Source organism: Scyliorhinus canicula, chromosome 6 (genome assembly GCF_902713615.1).
Source record: "Scyliorhinus canicula chromosome 6, sScyCan1.1, whole genome shotgun sequence".
Taxonomy (NCBI): Eukaryota; Metazoa; Chordata; class Chondrichthyes; order Carcharhiniformes; family Scyliorhinidae; genus Scyliorhinus; species Scyliorhinus canicula.
The window spans coordinates 183846732-183872965 of NC_052151.1; the positions used below are offsets into that span (position 1 = coordinate 183846732).

The window sequence follows — 26234 nt, forward strand, 5'->3', positions numbered from 1 at the left end:
AAGAGAAAAGCCCTCGCTCCCTCAACCTTTCCTCATAAGAACTATCCTGCAAACCAGCAGTCGATACGTTGTTAACATCGGTTGTTCCAACGTTTCGACTTTAACTCATTTGGTGCGCAACGGGGCTAGTTTGGGGGCTAGCTGGATAACAGTAGGGCTGACACTAGGAGTAGGCATGACATTAGGAAGGTCATTTCCGTTGTCACTAGATGTGTCACTTCCGTCACTATCCTCATCAGAGCTAACGTGCTGCTTTTGCTCAGTGCCTCGTGTATTGATAACAATCTTGGGGCCTGGTGAAGCTACAGCAACCATCATCAGTCAGCTCTCCCCACTCAAAGGGGAAAGCAGCCTATGGTCATCTGGGACTATGGTGACTTATGTAAATTCTTTTTAAAACAGTAAAACAAATGACATGATCATTTGCACTTTACCCAATTCTTTGATAGATTCAAGGAAATTGCTGGAAACTTGGAGGCGTCTATGTCTGAAGGTTTGAAGGAAGCGCCAGGTAGGAGCTTTGTACACTAGAGCTAGTTCTAAAAGGAGGAACAAACAGCCTCTTTAAGCATAACAAATCCCATGTGAACAGACAGGACTAACACTCATTTTTTTTTTTTATGCAGCTGGAAGTGAGTTCAGGCTTCTGGTTACCCAAGTTCTGTGGCAGAACCTTCTGAAATGCTGGGCCGATCACATCTACCTGCCCCCACTCGCTCACCGCTTCTGGAAACTGACTCTGCAGTTACTAGCACGTTACTCTAAGTGGGTAAATGAGGTGAGTGACCCTTTTCTCTGCCTCGGATAAAAATACACTTGGAATCTTACAAGCAGGAGGTCATTCAGCCCATCGTGCATATGCTATCTCTCCGAAAGAACGAACCAGTTAGTTCCACTCTTCCCTTGCTCTTTTCCCTGTAGCCCTGCTGTTGTCTTACCTTTCCACTATTCTCTGTTTGAAAGCTACTTCTGTGTTGGTTTCCACCACTTGTTCAGTAGTGTAATCCAGATTAACTTAATTTAACGCGTTGTTAAACATTTTCCCTCCTTGACTTTTTTTGCTCGATGAGGAAGACCAGCTAGCTGCTAGCGATGCTTGTGGTGAGTGTTGATCGGTTAATGGTTTTAACCAGACTGAGTTGGACCAGTAGCCTTGGGTGAAGTGTGCTGAATGTACCACTGGTGTTGTACGTGATCTGCCACTTCCTTAGTAGATCAGCCTAAACTGCCTCTGATAAATGGGTAACAGGCACATTGGTGCAGTTGGTTATTGGGCTTCAGTAAAAAGCTATCACACCTTCAATATTTTGTTGGAAAACGTATATCCCTTTTTAAAAACAAAAGCATCAACACCTGCATATAAAAGAACTGTGGAAATCTGAGTTTCTCTCCACCAAAACAGCTGTTCGGGTTGTGAGTCAGGTGGAAATTTCAGTACTGAGATTGATAGATTTTTGTTGATGTTACCATTCACTCAAGGAGTCAGAGTTGCTGTGGCAACATGTACTTTTGCATACATGTTGTAGACTGGAGCTACGAACAGTGAGGCTTCAACTTTCTTTCCATTATATGCTGACTGGGAACCTCTCCCACTGTTATCACCAGCCGTTGGGGTGTATTGGAAGGATCGATACTCAACCGGCCTAGCTACGCTCCGAACGCAGCTTCCTTGACCATCAAATCCTGGGGTGGGCCCTGAAGCCCTGAGCTGCTGGCTCAGAAGCAGGGGCACTACCCTGAATCACAAGACCTGCTGATTTGTGTTAGGTAGGTTAAGGAGTCAAAGGCGGGTAGATGGAGTTAAGAGACAGATCATCCACAACAGGCTGAAGGGACTGAATGTCTTGTTGCTGTCCTTGTTATGTTCCTGACAATGAGAGAGTTAATTCAGCTAAAATTTTCTCTGCTGATGACCACTTCTCCATACCTATCCCTGCCACACCTTAAGCATTTTCTATCATTGTTTACCATAGTGACGTAGTTAATTCTCTACCAGTACTAACGGAGTTTTACAAAAAATCTCTCGCAGAAACACCTTGATAAAAGATGTTGATTAATTTAAACTGGCCAATATACTTGAGGGAGGAGACGATCAACGGAATTAAAATATAGTAGAACATCAAAAGCCGATTTGCAAGGAGTCCGATCTTTAACTCGTTCTGAAATTAAGCAGAAAGTCTCTGTGGTTAGTAAGGAAAGGATTACAACACTAAGTAATTAGCATAGCTTTAGCGCAAGAATTCGACTTTTCACTTGATGTTATATAAACGTTCCACTGCAAACATACATTGTTGTAACAGCACAAAAAGTTAGAGGATGTAGTGGGCAACGATGCCACCTAGTGGCCTCAGCATAATCAACGCATTAGCTTGAATCTGTATCGCACCTTTTAATGCAGAAACATTCCAGGGTGCTGCATAGGGAGGTTTTTTCATAAAATATGACACTGAGTTACTCAAGTTATTGGGAAATCTGGGTTGGAAATATAAGGCTTTGGAAGGCAAAAGAGATGAAGAGGTTTCTGAAGGAAATTCCAAGGTTGGGGCCCAGGCAGCTGCAGGCAGTCAGCAATAGAGAACCGGGACCCGATTATGGAGGACATTCTCACTATAATGGATTACCTAGGCATTTTAACGTTAAACGTTGGCATTAAAAGTGTGACAACAGAAGAAAAGATTGTGGGCGAGAAAATGAGATTTCTCACTATTAACCTATTGCTCTTTAATGATGTTGCTCAGTAGTTACACGAGATGTAATATAATGTTATTTGCAGATAAGGATGATCCCAAGGAGGCACAAGTATCAATAGTTGTGGAATCTGAAAAAAAAGTTTTGCAACTGTGTCATTAACAGAAGGAATGTCGAAGAACAGGTGGGTCCACTACACTGAAGGATAAATTGTGTAAAACTATTCAGAATATGGGTCGATTTCTTAAATAGATTCTTCAGTACAGTTTCCATGGAGGAGATTGTGGGCAAATTATACACAGTTACAGGGGTAAAGGACCCGTAAGACATTGAAGTCAGAAGCTCAAAAAGGTTAAAATAGCTTCAAGCGTTTTTTGGGTCAATTGGGATATAGTCGGAATCTCAAGGAATTGAAGGGGACAATTTGTGGGTACTTTTTTGGTACATATTTTTCAGAGCTTCACAAATACTGAAATGCAGGAGAGTAACTAATGCAGAACCAATGTTCAAAAAACAATGTGACAGCACTCTGAACATGGTGACACGACCGTTGAAGCAATATACATAGTCAAGGGGATGTGGTGGGCAATCTTGGGAACAATTGGTGGAAGGTTACGAATGAAAATAGCAGGGAAATATCATGGGGACTAGCATAGTTATAGAGGAAGCAGGTCATACTTTAGAATTTTACTGAAACACTTTGCAAGAGTAACCAGCCTAATGGACAGGAGCAATCGAGTGGCATTCAAGCTTGGGTTTTAAACCCCTTTTTATCTTGTCAGGTAGCATTTTTATTCTCAATGGCCCCTAGAAGAATCAGAAAGGAGGCTTTCTCTTGTGTGTGGAGTGTATAGGACAGGTTATGCCTATGTCCGTGGGTGGCATTTTAAATCTATCCCCAACCCAGTTGGCAACTGATACTTTTTGTGATTAACAGTTTTATTTACAGAATGCAGCCTTGTATATGTCCACTATACCTACTACCCCATGTTCCAGCAGTGTCTCTTCATAATCTTTTGAGCAAAACAAATGATCAAATTAAGTCAAAATGATAGTCCCTTAAAGGGGCACTGTAACAGAAACAAAACTCCAATTTTATCTAATCCAAAATTTATCTAACAAACTTGGTGCCGATTGAAGCCCCTGTCATGCCCACTGGTCTCGGAAGGCCTGTCTTGCTTTATATTTTTTTTGAATATATGATTTAAACAAATTGGCAAATAAATAAATTAACTAATTTAAACAAATTAACAGCAACTAAAAAGGGCACTGTAACCAAAGGTGGTGGGGGAAATGAAGGGACCTTTTCCAGATAAATCTAATTAAAATATTGTTTTGTGGGCCAAGGTGCATTCCAGCCCCGCGGTTGTCCACCAACTCACAGAAGGCCTCAAGCCCTCACCGCGTGCTCCCTCTCCAAGGACACCCAACCACGAACGTAGTGACTGAAGTCTCTCCTTATATACTCTTAGAGTAAACTAATTATCCAATTCAAAGGTGTCTTTAGAAGTGCTCCAAGCACGTAATTAAGCAATACCCTTCACCTGTGTGCCTAACGATATAATTAGCATACATTAACATTGCACAGGGTGTGTACTCCATTCTCCCAAGAACCGTATGAGGGGAGATCGAAATTCACTGAATTTATCTCTATTGACTAGGAGGGAAAAGACACCCAGTGCCACCATTTATTTCATGCCTCATCAATGTGTTGGAAGACATTGCAGAGGATGGCCGTTGGGGTCATTTTCGAAGTGTTTATGAAGTGTCTATCATTAGATAAACACTTGAGGTAGTGTTGGGGATCAAGGATATGGGGAATGCGGGATTAGACTATTGAGTTGGCTGATCAGCCATGGTCATAATGAATACGGAACAGGCTCAAAGGGGTGAATGGCCTCCTCCTGCTTCTATTTTCTATATTCTGTAGTATTGTGGGACTCTTCACAGACGTTGTGAAATTGGGTTCATCTGAGGATCTGCTGCACTCTACCTGTCATGTTTACTGGGAGGATGATCGTAATAACCTACAAATTGCAGCACTGTGGTTTGGGTATCTAAAGAAAGCGTTGGTAGAAGATGCATAGGTTTGGTTGTTGATTGATGTTGAGGTGGGTGGGGAATGGGCACGTTCATGGTGGATTCCAGCTTCAGACTGAATATCATTCTGAGAAAGGACAATGGGCATTTTAATCTTTCTCCATGCAAGTTACTATCAGAGCATGACCTTATAGCGGCACAGGCTCAAAGGCTGAATTGCCTTCTCCTGCTCCTTTTTTATATCATAGAATTTACAGTGCAGAAGAAGGCCATTCGGCCCATCAAGTCTGCACCGGCTTTTGGAAAGAGCACCCTACCCAAGCCTACCCAACACCCCCACCCTATCCCCATAACCCAGTAACCCCACCCAACACTAAGGGCAATTTTAGACACTAAGGGCAATTTATCATGGCCAATCCACCTAACCCGCACATCTTTGGACTGTGGGAGGGAAAACCAGAGCACCCGGAGGAAACCCACGCACACAAGGGAGAACGTGCAGACTACGCACAGACAGTGAGCCAAACCGGGAATCGAACCTGGGACCCTGGAGCTGTGAAGCAATTGTGCTAACCCCAATGCTTACCGTTACTGACCATGTAGGTTTGTAAGAAGAGGATATTTTCCCCATTCAGCAGGAGGGGCGCATTGGGCATGTGAAGTTGCCAAAAGTGCAAACAAAGATAATCAACAACCCTAGTGGTAAGGCAGGGGAATAAAAGAGTAACCTGTGACAAGGGAACAATTTGGACAAACATTCATTGTCACCACACCTACCCATCCATTCTTGTCCTCCGATGTTGTGTGTGAGATTTAACAATAAGAGTATTTTCTCTCTTTACTCCATATATTGTGGGTTGCAAATGTAAAAAGTGAACCAGACTTCGGTGGCGTGGGCGAGCAGGGCGGCCACAGCGAAAGAGCTCCCGCCGGTGGCCATGATCTCTGCAATTTCGGGGAATCCCCGAGTTTTAACGCACCCCCCGCTATCGTCGGCATTTTGGGGGCGTTGCGAGCAGCCAGCGGGGCCGGTTTAAAAACTGGTGAAGAGCCCGCGCGGGGGCTAGGCGCTGGGCCCAGCGCGGCGTCGAGGTGAGAGTAGCGGGGCGGAGCTATGAGGAGACCGAGGCGGCAGGCCCGAGTCCAAGGCACAATGTAAGTGGGGTTGTCCCACATCGGATGGCTCCCACCTAGGAGGAGGAAGAAAGAAGGCTGAAGCCTGGTCCCAGGGAGCTCTGGGTGAACGCCTAGGAGGAAAGAAGATTTAAGGAAGTTGGTGAAGGTTTTTTTTTTTTCTCTTTTTTCCCCCCCCCCTTTTTTGTTTTCAAAAGAAAAAGAATAATCAGATTGATGAAGGACAGGAGGGTGGAGGGGGAGAGAGGAGAAGAGAAAGAAACTGAAAAACAATAAGCCACTACAGGATGCGAAAGCTGCGTCGAAGAAAGGAGGAAACGCGGGTTCGCCGCTGAAGGAGAAGACGAATAAAAGTGTTGACAGGATGGCGGAAGCCGAACTGCAAAGCGGGGCCGCACTACTTACGGTGGAGAAGATGACCGAGGTGATGGCGGTGGAGCTGGAAAAACAGTTTGCGAGGCACATGGAGGCCTTGAGGAAGGAGACGGCGGTCGTATTGAAGTAATTGGTGGAGGAGGCAATCGTCCCGGTGGAGGTGGCGGTGGCAAAGGCATTGGCCGAGGTGAGAGATCAGGGCAAGAAGATGAAGGAAGTGGAGGAAGCCGTGTTACGACACAGCGACCAGGTCACCTCGATGGGGGATGAGCTGCGGAGGGTTGTGGAGGTTAACAGAGGACTCCGAGCAAAGCTTGAAGACTTGGAAAACCGCTCAAGGCGACGCAATTTGAGAATTGTGGGCTTGCCTGAAGGGACAGTGGCCCAAGGCCAACACAATACTTTGCTAAGAAGTTGGCAGAGCTGATGGGGGAGGGTGAGAACACCTCCCGGTATGAGCTAGACCAAGCTCATCGGTCATTAAAGCCGAATCCTAAAGTGAACGAGCCGCCAAGGGCAGTAATTATCTGCTTCCATAAGTTTTGCATGAAGGAGAAGGTGTTAAGCTGGGCGAAGCAGAAGCGGGTGGTGCTATGGGATGGTACTACGGTCCGGATCTACCAGGACCTGACGGTGGAGTTGGCAAAAAGACGAGCAGCGTTTAGGCGAGTGAGGGCGACGTTGTGCAAGAAGGGGGGTGCGATTTGGTATGGGTACCGGCGAAGTGAGGATAACGTTATAACGGGCAAGACTTTTATTTTGAGGACAGCGGATGCGGCTGAGGGTTCGTGAGGCAGAAGGCTTGGAACAGACACGAAGAGCGGAACTGGAAGAGAGACTGTGGACTGTTTGAACAGCCGGAAAATGTATAAATGTTATAACTTCTTTTTACTGATGTGTATTGTAATTTACTTCTCTTTGCATTGTTACAGAGTTCAAGTTAATGGTGGGTTGATTGGCGTTCTGTGTTGTGATGGTTAATGTTATGTTAGTGAATTGTAGGGGTTGGATTGTTGGGTTTGTTTTGTTCTTTCTCTGGGACTGGGTGGAAGGGGATGATATGTCTTGGCGGGGGGGAGCCACCGCACTAGCTAACTAAAGTCAGCTAGTGAACGGAGGGTGAGGGGAGAGGAGGGCTGCGGACGTTGGAGCCTGGATGCAGGCTTCAATGGGCCTACGAGGTGAGCGAGAGGGGGGGAAGGGATAGATGTTGGGGGATGTTGTTTCAAGGGGAAATGTAGGGGGGGGGAAGCGGTTCGATGTTAACAATGGGCAGGTCAGGCTTATGGGGCAGGGCCCGGGGGTATGATGGTGGATAAGAAAGGTGGGGGGGGGGGGGGGGGGGGGGAGAGAGACCCCCAGTAAGGATAGTCCCGTGGAACGTTCGAGAGCGCTAGGAGGTCCGGTCAAGGGTGTTTTGCGCATCTTAAAAGTTTGAAAACCGATCTGGCAATGCTGCAGGAGACTCACATGAGGGTGAAGGACCAGGTGAGACTTAAAAAGGGCTGGGTTAGCCAAGTGTTTCACTCTGGATTGATGGAAGGGCTCGGGGGGAGGGGGGGGGGGGGGTAGCGGTGTGGTCAGCAAAAGGGTACGCTTCCAGATGGAGAAGGTGGTGGCAGATCAGGGGGGTAGATATGTGATTGTGGCCGGGGCACTGGACGGAGATTAGTGGCGCTGGTAAGTGTATACGGTCCCAACTGGGACGATGTGGGGTTTGCGAGGATGGTGTTTGGGGCCATTCCCGACTTGGACACACACGAGCTGATTGTGGGGGGGGGGACTGGAACTTGGTGCAGGAGCCAAGGTTGGACAGATCACGGCCGCGCTCGCTGGTCCCATCAGGGGGGGCGAAGGCGCTAGCTGGGCTAATGGTGGAAATGGGAGGGGTGGACCCTTGGAGGTTCATGCACCCAGGAACAGGAGTACTCATTTTTCTCAGCAGTCCATAAGGTATACTCGCGGATCGACTTTTTTGTGGTGGGAAAGGCTTTGCTGGCTGGAGTCAAGGGGTCGGAATACTCTGCAATTGCAGTGTCAGATCACTGTGGATATGGTGCTGGAGAAGGGGGTAGTGCAGAGGCCGGGGTGGAAACTGGATGTGGGGCTTTTGGGGAACCAAGTATTCTGTGAGAAAATTGAAAAGGTAATTAAGGAATATGTAAGTTTCAACTGTACGGGTGAGGTGTAGAAGGCAGTCATCTGGGAGGCTCTAAAGGCGGTGGTGAGGGGTGAGGTAATTTCGTTCAAGGCCAGGGTGGACAAAGAGGAGAGGTTGGAGCGGCAGAGGGCAATAGATTAGATGTTGGAGGTGTATAGGAGTTATGAAGAGGATGGGGACCCAGCGAAGCTGGAAAAGAGGGAGGAACTACAGGCGATCTTCGACCGACTGTCCACCAGTAAGGCGGTGCGCCAACTGAGACGAGCGAAGGGTGCAGTTTATGAACATGGAGATAAGGGGCGTATGTTAGCAGGTCAGCTCCGGAGGGAGACAGCGGCAGGGAAATTCTTCAGGTAAGGGATGGGGCCGGGAAGTTGGTGGTGGCTCCGGAGCTGATTAACAAGGTTTTTGAGAAGTTTTACGAGAGGTTGTACAGGTCCGAGCCACCCCGGGGGAGACCGTGAGATGCTGGAATTTCTAGATGGGTTGGAGTACCCGAGGCTAGGGGAGGGGGACAGGCTACATTAGAAGGAGCAATAGTGGAGCAGGAGATAAAGGATGTGATTGGGAGGATGCAGTCGGGGAAGGTAGCAGGGCCGGATGGGTTTCCGGTGGAATATTATAAAAATTTAAGGATAAGTTGGCACCCCTGATGGTGGGGATGTTTGAAGAGGTGATAGGGAAGGGGGGTGCTGCCACAACCTTGGGGCAGGCATCGATTTCACTGTTGCTTAAAAAAGATAAGGATCCGACGGAGCGTGGGTCGTATAGGCCCATATCACTTCTGAATGTGGGCGCAAAAGTATTGGTGAAGGTACTGGCGGGTAGGCTGGAGGAGTGCCTCCCGAAGGAGATGGGTTCATGAAAGGGAGGTAGCTGTTTTCGAATATTAGGAAGGTTTTTGAACGTCATTATGGCACCGGCGGAAGGGAAGGAAACAGGTGGTTGTGGCATTGGATTCCGAGAAGGCGTTTGATTGGGTAGATTGGGGGTACTTAATGGCAGTTCTGGAGCGGTTTGGGATTGGACTAAGATTTGTGAACTGGGTAAAGCTATTATATAAGGAGTCGAAGGCGAGTGTCTGCACGAACAATATCAGTTCGAGATACTGAAAATGAAAATGAAAATCGCTTATTGTCACGAGTAGGCTTCAATGAAGTTACTGTGAAAAGCCCCTAGTCGCCACATTCCGGCGCCTGTCCGGGGAGGCTGGTACGAGAATCGAACCGTGCTGCTGGCCTGCTTGGTCAGCTTTAAAAGCCAGCGATTTAGCCGATACTTTTCTCTCCACCGTGGGACGAGGCAGGAATGTCCTGTGTCCCCCCCCCTGCTGTTTGCGCTTACGATTGAGCCGTTGGCCATCGCATTAAGAAGTTCGGGAGCATGGAAAGGAATAGTGCGGGTGGGGGGGATAGAGCATAGGGTGTCCTTGTATGCCGACGACTTGCTGCTGTATGTGTCGGAACCGAGTGCGTCGATAGGAGGAATATTGGAGTTACTGCGGGTATTTGGGTCTTGGGTACGAGCTGAACCTGGACAAGAGTGAGTATTTTGTGGTGTCTCGGCCGGGAGTGGGGGGGGGGGGGGGGGGGGGGGGGGGGGCTACCATTCCGTAGGGCAGGGACTCACTTTAGGTATTTGGGGGTGCAGATTGCCCGGGAGTGGGGAAGGCTTTGCAGGCACAACATCGCTAGTTAAGTGGGGAGAGTGAAACTGATCTGGGAAGGTGGGATGGTCTTCCTTTGTCACTGCCGGGTCAGGTACAGGCGGTTAAAATGCATGTGTTGCCGCGATTTCTGTTTATTTTTCAATGCCTACCGATTTTCCTGCCAAAGTCTTTTTTCGGAGAGATTGAGGGAAGGATTACCTCGTTCATATGGGGAGGGAAGGTGGTCAGAGTGAGAAAGGTGCTGCTACAGAGCAGAAGGCAGGCAGGGGGTTTTGGGTCTCCCGAACCTGATGTACTACTATTGGGCGGTGAATGTGGAGAAGGTGCAGAGCTGGGTCAGAGGGGTTCATTCCCAGTGGGTCAGAATGGAGGAAAATCTGTGCAGGGGTTCAGGGCTGAAAGCGTAACAACCGCGCCGCTCCCGATAGCTCTGGGGAAATACTCCGGGAGTCCGGTAATAATAGCTTCATTGAAAATCTGGAGGCAGTTTCGCCAACTCTTCGGGTTGGGGGCAGGGTCAAGGGAAATGCCAATTCAGGAGAACCACAGATTTGAGCCAGGGAGGTGGGATGGAAGCTTTCGGAAATGGGAAGAGAAGGGGATTAAGACGCTAAAAGATTTGTTTCTTCGGGGTCGATTTGCAGCATTGAGGGAGCTGGAAGCGAAGTATGGGCTGGAGCAGGGAGAAGTGTTTAGATATATGCAGGTTCGGGACTTTGCAGGAAGGAGATACAGAGCTTCCCTGAGGAACCGGCCTCCACATTGCTGGAGGAGGTGCTGACGACAAGAGGAATGGAGAAGGGGGCAGTGTTAGCGGTGTACGGAGCTATGTTGGAAAAGGATAAGGCACCACTGGAGGGGATTAAAACGAAGTGGGAGGAAGAGTTGGGAGAGGATATGGAGGAGGGGTTCTGGTGTGAGGTGCTCCGGAGAGTGAATGCCTCCACCTCGTGTGCGAGGTAGTGGCTGATACAGCTGAAGGTGGTGTACAGAGCACACCTCACGAGGGCGAGGATGAGCCGATTCTTTGAAGGACTGGAAGATGTGTGTGAGCGTTGCAGGGAGCAGCCCCGCTAATCACGTTCATATGTTTTGGTCCTGTCCAAAGCTAGAGGATTACTGGAAGGAGGTGTTTAGGGTAATTTCCAAGGTGGTGCGTGAAACTAGACCCGGGTCCCCGGGAGGCCATATTCGGTGTGTCGGACCAGCCAGGGTTGGAAACGGGTGCGAAGACATATTATAGCCTTCGCCTCATTGATCGCCTGAAGGTGGATCCTGCTGGGATGGAGAGCAGCCTCTCCACCCTGTGCCCTGGCGTGGCGAGGGGACCTGTTGGAATACTTGACCCTTGAGAAGGTTAAGTTCGTACTGAGGGGAAGGACGGAGGGGCTCTACAAGTCATGGACACTATTTATTATGCACTTACAAGAACTGGACAACATCAAACATTAGTTGGGGAGGGATGGGTGGGTTGGGGAAGGGGGGGGCTGTGTTTATTAAAGATGGCTATGGGTAATCCCTGATTCCTTTTTTGTCATTTGTTTATGTAAACATACGGGCTGATGTTTGTGGGTTGGTGGGAGGATGGGATCGTTGTTATTGTTATGGAGTTTGACACATTTATTGTTGGTGGGTGTAAATTCGGGAGAAAATGTGAAAAAGGAGAATAAAAATATTTATTTTTTAAGAAGTGACCCAAAGAAGGTGGCTCATGACCCATTGCCTCGCATCCCTTCCTGTGATCTGCACAGGACTGATCCTTCCCTCTGCTCTTGGCCACCACATCCCTTCTCTGTCCTTGGTAGCGTTGATAGATGTGATCAAAGATTCCCTGATCATTCAGGAAGCTTTAGGAGTAAGAGTTAATAAAAGCAACTGACTAAAATGAGTTTAAGTAGAATATGGGTTAACGTGGGTGGTCTCGGTTGGGCTCTGAGCTCGTGGGTATATTCAGAACATTCTTATAGTTAAAGCAAGGTTATGATTTTAGAAGAATTCAGTTCACCTCTCCCACAGTGGAAACGGTGAGGAGGAAGGAGTTAGTTAGTTCTGGGTCAAATAATACTTTTTAATCAGGATCTGAATCAATAACTATTGATTAAGGGATTAAGGCCGAAATGTACCTGATTTATTTATATTGGAATTAGAAAACGAGTTTTGAGTCTTTGTCAGTGGTGGGGAGAAGGTGTACCTTGAATAAGTCGGTCTTGTACGGTTGGGAATGGAGATTTGATTGGCCAAACAGTCCTTTCTTAGTCCTAGGCTTCCCAATTGCGGAGAATGTTGATATCTCAGGCATAGGTCAGTGGACCAGGGGCACAAGCATTAAAGTCATCCTAGAGTTGAATGTTACATTAGATTAATAGAGTCTCGGCGCTCTGCATGAAACGCAACTGGAGTATCATTGTCAAAATTGCCGTATTGACTGTTTCTGTGCTGTAGTTTCAATGTAATTCTACTGGAAATTATTAATAAGCTTGGCAAATTAGGTTTTGGTTGTGAAAATAGACCAAGTTATAATCTTAACCATGCAATATTTTTGAGGGGCTCTCAGGAGATTTATTGAAGGTTTTGAATGCGAGAATACCTTGAATTATTCATTCATGGGATATGGACCTTGCTGGCAAAGACAACATTCATTGACCACCCCTGGTGGTCCTTGAGGAGGTGGTACGGAGGGGACATCATCTTGAACCGCTGCAGTCCATACTGCGGCAGTGTTGCCACAGTGCAGGTGGTTGGGGAGTTCTAGAAATTGGACCCAGCTGCAGTCGGAGAATCCTTACAGTGCAGAAGGAGGCCATTCGACCCATCGAGTCTACACCGACCCTTGGCCTACTTAAGCTTAAGCCCACGCCTCCACCCTATCTCCGTAAACCAGTAACCCCACCTACTCTTTTTGGACACTAAGGGGCAATTTAGCATCCCCAGTCCACCTAACCTACACATCTATTTCCTGTGGGAGGAAACTCAGAGCACCCGGAAGAAATCCGCACAGACACGGGTGAAATAGCAAACTCCACACAGACAGTCACCCGAATCCGGAATTGAACCCTGGTCCCTGGAGCTGTGAAGCAACAGTGCTTACCACTGTACCACTGTGAAGACATGGTGACTATATATTTATATTGCCAAGAGAGTATTGAGCTAATCCCTTTGAATTATGTCTGCAGGATTCTATTACCATCTCACGTTGTCCTGGCCAAATGTGGTTGATAGCAGGTTGAGCTCTATATACAGCGGATGGTCACACCTGGTGCATAGTGACTTAAGGTGTTGCTGCACTTACCCCTTTAGGTGCCGCTGAGCCATTTGTGAGGGATAACATGATTTGAAGGATGAGATGAGAAGGCTCTGGCGAAGTACATAGGACAGAAGGAAGGTAGAGAACCAGAGAAGTTCCAGGAGTGTCAAATAAAAACAAATGCTGAAAATACTCAGCAGGCAAAGCAGCATCTGTGGAGAGAGAACCAGAGTGAACATTTCAGGCAGATAATCTTTTATCAGAACTGTAGCAGTTTTTTAACAGGTGCAGCAGGGGACCAGAGGAGAGTGGGAAGGGACAAAGGGGAAGGTCTGATTCGGGTGGAAGGCATGAGAGGTTAAAGACAAAAACGACTAGTGAAGATCTGTAATCATGGGTCAATTTGTAAATCTAAACATGTTGGCGTTTCAGTTCAAAACAGAATGACACGAACATGACACGTTGTTCAGCTATTCCTCAAAACCAATAACTCTTCGTGACTGGCATTCTCAAGTAGCTGCTGGAATCTCCCAGATATGTTGCCACATTGTCTGTTTCCTGGACAGCCCATTCCACACATTCAGCACCATCTGTATAAAGTAGCTAAATCTAATCATCCCTCCTTTAGCTCAGTAAAATTGTGACAACCGTCAAGGCATTATAAGGGTTTGATTTATCTGTTTCCTTCATGGCCTTGGGACAATCTTTCCCGTTAATCTTCACTTCTCCAGTACCAGCATTCCCAGGCTGTCTATCCTTATTTCCTCATTCAGATGCTTGTCTTTAGTCTCAGTTTTGTTGCCCTTTTCTACATGGTTCCCAATGCCTGGATATCTTGTGGAACGATGGCTAGAATTGTACACAGTACAGCAGGAGCAGATATTCTGGTCATTGTATAAGGTCATCATCTCTGAGATTTGTGCAATATTTCATTGCCTGTCAATCCCCAGATGCTGTCTGAGCTACTGCAGCACAGTGGACAGGGTTGTTTCAGTGTGCTATTGATTATTCCCCCTCTTACGCTGTATCTGTAACCATACAGCATTTAGTTTATCTTCACTATTTTATTTTCCTTCCCGAGTCGCATTTATCAATATTAAATGTAATTTGCCAGCCATCAGCCCAGCTTCCCAGCCTATCCTGATTCCTTTGGATTGGTTTGCCTGTTCCTACTGTTTGGGCACTTCCTTTTCCCCTCAGCTTGTGGCAACTGCAAATTTAAACAGTTTTGCTTCTGTCACAGGTCCAACTCATTTATACACCGTGTAAACAGCACTGAGCCAAATGGTGTTCTGCTCGTGACCTCTTGCCACGTCAATACAGCTGCATTCTCGCCCTACCATTGTATTCTCTGCTTCAACCCGTTTTGCGTCTGCCTCAGAGGCTTGTCTCCTATCCTATGTCTTCAGATCTTGATGACTAATTGCCCACGTGACACCCTATCAGTAGCCTTACTGAAATCTAAACATGTTGCATGCAATGTCAACAAGGTCTGTCATTTCCTCCAGAACTCCAGGAATTTGGTTAGGCAAGCACTCCCTCCCGTAAACGCAGGCTGGAACCATCACGTGCCTATCTTGGCGTTACGTTATTTGCCTCTGATGCCATGCACACCGGCCTGTGCCCAGAGTGGCTTTTTAAAAGTGGCTGTTATGTTGGCTGTTTCCCAAAAAACTTCACTCAACTGTAATTTGTTTATCTTCATTTGAGAATCAGAGATTCAGACGATTCGGGGGAAATTTGCATCAAAGCAAATCAGACAGGTTTTTGGAAGCTCCCTGCTTGTAGCAACCAAAGTATAAGAAAAACTTTCTCTTTTTTTTAACAGTGACAGTGAATTGAAAAACTGCAGAGCTGCAAGAGTTATGTCAATCTCCAGGATGCTTTAATGCCTAATCCACAATCTAGGTCAACCACCTCTGGCATCTTGCCAAAACCATTCTGAGTTGCCTTTTAAACTTCTAATAACTCCATTAATATAAAATAATCTTGTTTAATTTAATGATTCACCCTTAAAACCACTCCTCGAGCAACCGTGATTTTTTAGTTAACCTCTGCCTCCATTGTATTGCCCAAAAGTTGGTAGGAGTGGGGCATGGTGAGGGTGGTGGGAACCAAACATTATGGGCGCGATTCTCCAAAATGGAGACAAAGTCCCTACGCCGGAGTGAAAACTGGAGTGTTTCACTCCGGCGTCGGAGCCCGCTCCCAGCCCCCTATTCTCCCGCCCCTGGGGGCTATGGGCGGCGTTGCATATTTTACGCGCACTGGGCCTTGGCGCCGCGTAAATGACGGGGCCGGCGTCGTGTAAATGAAATCACCCGCGCATGTGCGGTTGCCGTCCTCCCTGAGGCCGACCTGCACGAAGATGGCGGATGGATTTTGCGGGGCGGCAGAGGAAAGGAGGTCCTCCTTTAGAGAGGTCGGCCCCCTGATCGGTGGGCCCTGATCGCAGACCAGACCCCATCGGAGGGCCTCTCCTCCCCCCCCCCCCCCCCGGTGAAGGAACCCCTGCCACAGGCCGCGCGCCCCCCTCAGCGTTCCCGCACAGTTCCCGCTGGCAGCGACCAGGTGTGGACGGCGCCGGCGGGAACCTGTCGGGTCGGAGCGGCCGTTCGGGCCGGAGAGTGGCGGGGGTACCATTTCCATTTATCATCGCACAAAAGATGCCATTGCATTGTTGGGAGAAAGGACAGTCTCTGATCACTGCAAATTACAACTCACGCGTAGCTCATTATCATCCTACGGCAGTGGAAGCTGCATACACCTCTGAGGAGACTGGTCAACAGCAAGATTCGGTGCAACTTTAAAATGCCCAACACTCCGGGCGGGATTTACCGGCTGTTCACGCCGACGGGATATTCCAGTTCCACGCCGGCTCACTGGCTTCCTGTCAACGAGAATGCAGTCACTGGAAAATCCCATTGATGACAACGGGGTCGGTAAATCCCTCTGGCAGACCGTCTCCAGCGCCGAAAAACACAGCGGGGTGGTTGGTAAATCCTGCACTCCATCTCCCTCAGGACATTGGGTGGTGTCAGCAGTTACATCGCTGGTTCCACCATTTGCAAAATACACTTAGGTGAATTATTGAACCATTGATCACAGATAACAACAACATTGTAATATAACATTGTAACTAAACCAAAGATAAGTATAATCGGTGGCACAGTGGTTAGCACTGCTGCCTCACCACTCCAGGGTCCTGGGTTCAATTCCGGCACGTTTTTCCCGTGTCTTCGTGGGTTTCCTCCGGGTGCTCCTGTTTTCTCCCACAGTCCAAAGATGTGCAGTTTTGGTGGATTGGCTGTGCTAAATTGCCCCTTAGTGTCTAAAAGATTAGGCTGCATTACGGGGATGGAGGTATGGGCTTTAGTAGGGTGCTTGTTGCTTGTTCCAAGGCCCGGTGCAGACTCGATAGGCTGAATGGCTTCCTTCGGCACTGTAAATTCTATGATCTAAAAGAACTTTTTTTTTTAGAAAACATTTTATTAGGGTATTTGTAGTTTTTCTAATAATAACAATAACAGCAACATAAACATGGTACATAAAACATTTCCATCCTTATCACGTTCTTTGCACCCCCAACAACGAAACAGTAACCTAACCCTCCCCTAGATATCTGCCTCTGCTGACATTGTAATTTCATCCGAGAAAGTTGACGAATGGCTGCCACCTCCGGACGAACCCTAACATTAAAGAGAACTTTAAGAGAAAAAAGAGAACTTTATTTTCTCGAGACTGAGAAACCCAGCCATGTCACTAACCCAGGTCTCTAATTTCGGGGACTTCGAGCCCCTCCACATTAACAGAATCCGTCTCCAGGCTACCAGGGAGGCAAAGGCCAAAACATCAGCGTCTTTCGCCCACTGGACTCCCGGCTCTTCCGACACTCCAAAGATCGCCACCTCTGGACTCAGCACAACCCGTGTTTTAAGTACTGTGGACATTGCCTCAGCCAAACCCTGCCAAAACACTGAGCCTTGGGCATCCCCAAAACATGTGGATATGATATGCTGGAGAAGAACTTTTGTCTTGAATGTACATTTTTTTTTTTTTGCAGTGATTTGAAAGGCAAACATTCATTCTGGCAAACAGGTATATGCCAAGCTCAGCCCCTGTAACTGGGCATGGCTGATGTTTACTGACTAATATTTGCACACATGAGCTTCATCCTTGAACACAGGAGGAAAGCAACTTGTAACACAACCTCAGCAAAGCAACATACCAGGATTGTTTTTACATCCTCCACTAAAACACGTTAGGGACACTCCCATCTCCCACTGTAACACATTATAGGGTCACTTATACTGAATTTTGAGTAAGGAAGCAGTCCAAGAAAATAGGAGGTGTGGCTTAACATAGTGTGTTTCTGTGGGAGTGAGTGTGTCCTTTATAGTGTGTTAGTTAGAGGTGTGCCATGCCTTATAGAAAGCTGTGATCCACTGCTCTAGGGACACACTCACTCCCACAGTAACGCACTATAGGGATACACTCACTCCCACAGTAACGCGCTATAGGGACACACTCACTCCCACAGTAACACACTATAGGGACACACTCACTCCCACAGTAACACACTATAGGGACACACTCACTCCCACAGTAACACACTATAGGGACACACTCACTCCCACAGTAACACACTATAGGGACACACTCACTCCCACAGTAACACACTATAGGGACACACTCACTCCCACAGTAACACACTATAGGGACACACTCACTCCCACAGTAACACACTATAGGGACACACTCACTCCCACAGTAACACACTATAGGGACACACTCACTCTAACACTACAGATACACACACTCTCTCACAGTAACGAACTATAGGGACACACTCCCACAGTAACACACTATAGAGACACACTCACTCCCACAGTAACGCACTATTGGGACACACTCACTCCCACAGTAACACACTATAGGGACACACTCACTCCCACAGTAACACACTATAGGGACATACTCACTCCCACAGTAACACACAATAGGGATACACTCACTCTCACAGTACGCACTACAGTGACACACTCACTCCCACAGTAACACACTATAGGGACACACTCACTCCCACAGTAACGCACTATAGGGACACACTCACTCCCACAGTAACACACAATAGGGATACACTCACTCTCACAGTACGCACTACAGTGACACACTCACTCCCACAGTAACACACTATAGGGACACACTCACTCCCACAGTAACGCACTATAGGGACACACTCACTCCCACAGTAACACACAATAGGGACACACTCGCTCTAACACTACAGATACACACACTCTCTCACAGTAACACACTATAGGGACATACTCACTCCCACAGTAACACACTATAGAAACACAGTAATTCCCACAGTAACACACTATAGGGACACATTCACTCCCACAGTAACACACTATAGGGACACATTCACTCCCATAGTGACACACTCACTCTCACAGTAACACACTATAGGGACGCACTCACTCCCACAGTAACACACTATAGTGACACTCACACTCGCAGTAACACACTATAGAGAGACACTCACTCTCACAGTAACACACTATAGGGACACTCACTCCCACAGTAACACACTATAGAGACACACTCACTCCCACAGTAACACACTATAGGGATGCATTCACTCCCACAGTAACGCACTATAGGGACACACTCACTCCCACAGTAACACACTATAGGGACACTCACTCCCACAGTAACACACAATAGGGATACACTCACTCCCACAGTACGCACTACAGTGACACACTCACTCCCACAGTAACACACTATAGGGACACACTCACTCCCACAGTAACGCACTATAGAGACACACTCACTCCCACAGTAACGCGCTATAGGGACACACTCACTCCCACAGTAACACACTATAGGGACACACTCACTCCCACAGTAACACACTATAGGGACACACTCACTCCCACAGTAACACACTATAGGGACACACTCACTCCCACAGTAACACACTATAGGGACACACTCACTCCCACAGTAACACACTATAGGGACACACTCACTCCCACAGTAACACACTATAGGGACACACTCACTCCCACAGTAACACACTATAGGGACACACTCACTCCCACAGTAACACACTATAGGGACACACTCACTCTAACACTACAGATACACACACTCTCTCACAGTAACGAACTATAGGGACACACTCCCACAGTAACACACTATAGAGACACACTCACTCCCACAGTAACGCACTATTGGGACACACTCACTCCCACAGTAACACACTATAGGGACACACTCACTCCCACAGTAACACACTATAGGGACATACTCACTCCCACAGTAACACACAATAGGGATACACTCACTCCCACAGTAACACACTATAGAGACACACTCACTCCTACAGTAACGCACTATAGGGACACACTCACTCCCACAGTAACACACTATAGGGACACACTCACTCCCACAGTAACACACTATGGATACACTCACTCCCACAGTAACACACTATAGAGACACACTCACTCCCACAGTAACACACTATAGAGACACACTCACTCCCACAGTAACACACTGTAGTTACACTCACTCCCACAGTAACACACTGTAGGGACACCCTCACTCCCACAGTAACACACTATAGGGACACATTCACTCCCACAGTAACACACTATACGGACACACTCACTCCCACAGTAACACACTATAGGGGACACATTCACTCCCATAGTGACACACTCACTCCCACAGTAACACACTGTAGTGACACTCACTCCCACAGTAACACACTATACGGACACCCTCACTCCTGCAGTAACACACTATAGAGACACACTCACTCCCGCAGTAACACACTATAGGGACACACTCACTCCCACAGTAACACACTATAGGGACACATTCACACCCACAGTAACACACTGTAGTGACACTCACTCCCACAGTAACACGCTATAGAGACACACTCACTCCCACAGTAACACACTATAGGGACACCCTCACTCCCACAGTAATGCACTATAGGGACACACTCACTCCCACACTAACTATAGATACACAGTCACTCTCACAGTAACACACTGTAGTGACACACTCACTCCCACAGTAACACACTATAGGGACACATTCACTCCCATAGTGACGCACTCACACTCACAGTAACACACTATAGTGACACTCACTCTCACAGTAACACACCATAGTGACACACTCACTCTCACAGTAACACACTTTCGGGACACACTCACTCCCACAGTAACACACTATAGGGACACACTCACTCCCACAGTAACACACTATAGGGACACACTCACTCCCACAGTAACACACTATAGAGACACGCTCACTCCCACAGTAACACACTATAGAGACACACTCACTCCCACAGTAACACACTATAGAGACACACTCACTTCCGCAGTAACACACTATAGGGACACACTCACTCCCGCAGTAACACACTATAGAGACACACTCACTCCCACAGTAGCACACTATAGGGACACACTCACACCCACAGTAACACACCATAAATCCTACTTATAGTGCTTGGGTCATTAAACTTTAGTTACTGAGGAAGGTGTGTTTCTCTCATTGTGCCAGCTTTTTTTTCTATTGCTCCAATCCATCTGCTTTCAGCAAATCTATTAAAATGTTAATTGGATTCAGAATGGAAGATCCAAGTCATCTCTTTCCTTCAGTTAAAATTTCTGGTTAAGTAATGCCTTGATTTTAAATTTGTCATCTTTGTTTTCAAATCTCTTTTTTATTAAAATTCAGAGTGCCCAATTAATTTTTTCCAATTAAGGGGCAATTTAGCGTGGCCAATCCACCTAACCTGCACATCTTTGGGTTGTGGGGGTGAAACCCCCGCAGACTTGGGGGGAATGTGCAAACTCCACATGGAAACAGTGACCCAGGCCGGGATTCAAACCCGGATCCTCAGTGCCGCAGTCTCAGTGCTATCCACTGCGTCACACGATGCCCTCAAATCCCTGTTTAGTACATAGAACATTACAGCGCAGTACAGGCCCTTCGGCCCTCGATGTTGCGCCGACCTGTGAAACCCCTCTAAAGCCTATCTACACTATTCCCTTATCGTCCATATGCCTATCCAATGACCATTTGAATGCGTTTAGTGTTGGTGAGTCCACTATTGTTGCAGGCAGGGCATTCCACGCCCCTTCTACTCTCTGAGTAAAGAATCTACCTCTTGACATCTGTCCTATATCTGTCTCCCTTCAATTTAAAGCTATGTCCCCTCGTACTGGACATCAGCATCCGAGGAAAAAGGCTCTTGATGTCCACCCTATCTAATCCTCTGATCATCTTGTATGCCTCAATTAAGTCACCTCTTAACCACCTTCTCTTTAACGAAAACAGCCTCAAGTCCTTCAGTTTAAGTCCTCATGTTTAAGCTTAAAAAATCATCCCTGATTTTTAAACGCTCCAATGTTGATTGTAATTCCTTAAACTAATAGGCCCCAAGCTCTGACAATCCTTCCCTTAACCTCTCCGCCTCTCTCTCTTTCCTCCTTTTAGATATCCTTCGCAACGCGCCTCTTTTATGAAGCTTATGCTTATTTGCTTCAATATCTCTTATGTGGCTCAGTGTCAAATTGTCTTCTTTAATGCTCCTGTGAATAACCTTAGTGGTGTTTTATTATGGAACATAGAACATACAGTGCAGAGGGAGGCATTCAACCCATCGAGTCTGCACCAGCCCACTTAAGCCCTCATTTCCACCCTAACCCCGTAACCCAATAGCCCCTCCTAACCTTTTTGGTCACTAAGGGCAAATTAGCATGGTCAATCCACCTAACCTGCACATCTTTGGACTCTGGGAGGGAACCGGAGCACCCGGAGGAAACCCACGCAGACACGGGGAGAACGTGCAGAGTCCGCACAGACAGTGGCCCAGCGGGGAATCAAAGCTGGGACCCTAGCGTTGTGAAGCCACAGTGCTAATCACTTGTGCCGCCCTATGTTAAAAGTGCTATATAAATGCAAGTTGTTGGTGAGGAAATCAAGAACAATTGGACATAACAAAACTTGGATAAAGAAGGCAAATTAAGAGGGAAATCAGGAAACCTTTTTTTTTTGTAGGTCAGTTAGTTTAAATTCGGAATTCTCTCCCTCCAAAGACTGGTTGTTGGGAGACAATTGGAGTTTTAAGACAAGAATGACCATATTTCTGCAGGGTGAACTTAATGCCTCATGTTCTAAAACCAGGATAAATGGAGTTAAGGCACAGTTCAGCCATAAGCTAATTGAATTTCAGTGCTGGTTCGAGCGGCAGAACGGCTTCCTCCTATCCCTATATTCCCATCCAACTGACCACTCTTTCAGGCACAGACATTGTTCCCTATCCAACTCCTTACCTATGCGCACAAGACACACTGCACCTCATCCAACTCTCCACCGTTTCACAGAGATATTTACAATCCAATTCTTCACCATGCCTTTCAGCCAAGTCAAGCTTATTAATCTCTGAGATTTCGGAGCTCTGTAATGTAGAGGGATCTGGATGTTTTGTGCTTGAATTGAAAAGGTTAATATTCAGGTACAGCAAGTAATTAGGAAAGCCCGGTGGTGCAGTCCACAATGAAGATATGGAATCAGTTGAAGAGGCATTTTAGGGTGGAAGGGATGTTGTTGCTAACGCCGCTGTGCGAGAACCTTGGGCGAAATTCTCCCAAAACGGGAGAAATCGTCAAACTGCCGTAAAACCCGGGCGGGTTTTACGGCATCGCGCCCCTTCCCGACGGGGGACCGATTCTGGTCCCCCGTCGGGGCTAGCAGCCCGACGTCGGAGGCTCCGACAAGTCGGGTTTAACGAAAATCGTTAAGCCCGCTTGTCGGACTTAGCGCCGGCTGACGCGTCATATGACGTCAGCCGCGCATGCGCAGGTGGGAAGACTCCACCCGCGCATGCGCGGGTGACGTCATCGCGTTTTTGCGCGAAACTCGCGCATGCGCGGTCCGGGTTGCCCCTCAGCCGCCCCGCGTATTGATACTGCGGGGCGGCGGAAGGACAAATAGTGCGCGGGCATCGGGCCCGCTGCCCGCGATCGGTGGGCACCGATCGCGGGCCCATGGCACCCTTGGCACGGCCGTGGTACTGCCGTGCCAATCGGTGCCATGGTTATTTTTTCCAGGTGGTCACGACGTTTTTACGAACGGCAGGACCAGGTGTGTTTGCCGTTCGTAAAAAGGTCGTAAAGGGCTGGGACTTCGGCCCTTCTAACAGCTGTGAATCGCTGCCGGCCGTAAAAAAACGGCGGCAGCGATTCGTGTCGGGATTTCGGCGGGGGGGTGGGAGAATAGCGGGAGGGCGTCAAAAAGTCGGGCAGGCCCTCCCGCTATTCTCCCACCCGTCGTGGGGGGGGGAGAATTTCGCCCCATGGCTTTGAGCCGGTGGGGGGGGGGGGGGGGGGATGGATAGTGTATACAGGAGGTGGAGGGAAGTGGGGCTGGTCAAGGTGAGGCATCTGTATTTGGAGGCAGGGTTCCCCAGTCTGGAGGAGCTAAGGGAGAGGGTAGAGCTGCCAAGGGGGAGTGAGTTCAGGTATCTGCAGCTTGGGGACTTTGCGTGAAAGGTCTGGAGGGGGTTCCCTTGGTTGCCGGGATACATCCTGCTGGAGCGACTGCAGCTTCTGGATGTGGAAAGGGAGGGAAGAATTGGGTAATATGCAAGTGGCTGGAGAAGCAGAGAGGCGAGCGGGTGATGAAGATCAAGGAGAAATGGGAAGCGGAGTTGAGAGGAAAGATCAGTTGGGGAGTATGGAGTGAAGAACTGTGTAAGGTAAACAGGACCTCCTCTTGTGCAAGGATGAGCCTGATACAGTTTAAGGTGGTGCTCAGAGTGCATATGACTCGGGCAAGAACGAATGGGTTCTTTCAGGGAGTAGCAGGCAAGTGTGGGCGGGGGCCAGCGAATCACGCGCACATGTTTTGGGGTTGTGAAAAATTGGAAAGATTCTGGGCGGGAGTGTTCGCGGTCTTAGCCAGGATAGTGGAGGAGGAGATGGACCCGGACCCTTTGGTGCTGATATTTGGGGTTTCAGAGAAGCCGGAGGTCATGGAGAGGAGGACGGCCGATGTCTTGGCCTTCGCCTCTCTGATTGCATGGTGGCGGGTTTTGCTGGAGTGGCGCTCGGCATCGCCATTGGGGTAGTAGCTTGGTTGGGTGACCTGTACGACTTCCTGCAATTAGAGAAGATAAAGTATGAGTTAACGGGCTCAGCAAGGGAGTTTGAGGAAAGATGGGGGATGTTTGAGGGGCTGTTCGTCGCGGGGAAGGGGGGGTGAAAAAGGGGAAAAACCTATACAGACTGTATAATTGATTGTTGGGAAGTATGTTTCCCGGGGTGTTTGTTCGCTGTAACCTGTTTTGATACATGTTTGTAATAAAAATACATTTTTTTAAAAAAGGAAAGCTAATAGAATGTGACCATTTATTTGTGAGTGTAATTCCATACAGAAGTAGAGGTTATGCTACAGTTAAAGAGGGTGGATTGTCTTATGAGGAAAGGTTGGATAGGCTGGAGTTTGGAAGTGTAAGAGGCGACTTGATTGAAACCTTTAAGATGCTGAGGGTTATTGGCAGGGTGGATCCGGAGAAGATGTTTCCTCTTTTTGGAGAATCTAGAACTAACGGTCACCATTTAAGAATAAGGGCTCATCCATTTAAGACAGAGATGAGGAGAATTTCTTTATACGAGGGTCATCGGTCTTTGGATCTCTTCCTGTAAAGACAGTGGCAGCAGAGTCTTTAAAGCAGAGTTAGATAGATTCTTGATGAGCAAGAGGGTGAAAAGTTATCGGGGATGGGTGGGAATGTGGAGTTTAGGTCAAAACTAGATGAGCCACAATCATAGCGAATGGTGGAGCAGGCTTGAGGGGGCCCCCTCCCACCCTGTTTCCTCTCTATCACTATCAGTACACCATTCTATTCCTTCCTCCCTCATTCACATGTATTCGCCTTAATTGCCAGTGGACCCACATCATGCATGCCTTCCTCACGTAGCAAGTTTCCAGACTCTCCTTTCTTTATGGAGCAAGGTCTTGGCCCCTAATCCCTCTTTTCCCCTCAAACATATATTTTGTGCAGCATGCATTCGTCCTACATATGTATCATTATACATCCCACTTTGACACAAGCTGTTTGTATCATAATTGTAACAGAACGATTCCAACATCATACACACAGAAAAATACAACTGAATTATTTTTTTAATGTGTTGTATTCTGCTAGTTTCTTCTAACCTTTGGTAAGATGCCCATTTTTCAAGACCACAGCTGAAGATTTCAGATTAACTGCCAAACAATAAACTTCCCTCTGCAACATCTCCAGTAAGAGAAAACCTAACCATCTCCCCTTGACATTCAGTGGCATTACCACGGCTGAATACCCCACTGTCAACATCCTCCGGGTTACCATTGACCAGAAACTGAACTGGCCCAGTCATATAAATACTGTGGCTGCAAGAGCAGAATAGAGACTGATAGAGGATAGACATAAATTCTTCAGTGAGTCGCTCACCTGACGTCCAAAAGCCTGTTCACCAGCTATAAGGCAGAAGCCAGAGGTGTGATGGAATACTCGACACTTGCCTGGATCAGTGTAACTCCAACAACACTCCAGCTCAACACCATCCAAGACAAAGCAGCCCACTCAAATGGCACCCCAGCCATCGCCTTATACATGCACTCCCTCCACCAGCGTAAAGTGGCAACCGTGTGTACCATCTACAAGATGCACTGCCGCAACTCATCAAGGTTCCTTCAGCAGCATCTTCCAAACCTGTGACCTCTACTACTTTGGGGCAGCACGGTAGCATTGTGGATAGCACAATTGCTTCACAGCTCCAGGGTCCCAGGTTCGATTCCGCTTGAGTCACTGTCTGTGTGGAGTCTGCACATCC

The 26234-nt window shown here is 47.7% G+C and overlaps 1 protein-coding gene across 1 annotated transcript in view; it reads left to right on the forward strand.

The window, feature by feature from the left end:
* The window catches only part of cog2 (component of oligomeric golgi complex 2), an 86627-nt gene that overhangs the window by 50532 nt on the left and 9861 nt on the right, over positions 1–26234 (forward strand). Inside the window, exons 10-11 of the mRNA XM_038801066.1 lie at positions 450–511; positions 627–778. Coding sequence (XP_038656994.1) covers positions 450–511; positions 627–778 — 214 coding nt within the window. The remainder of the gene's footprint in view (positions 1–449; positions 512–626; positions 779–26234) is intronic.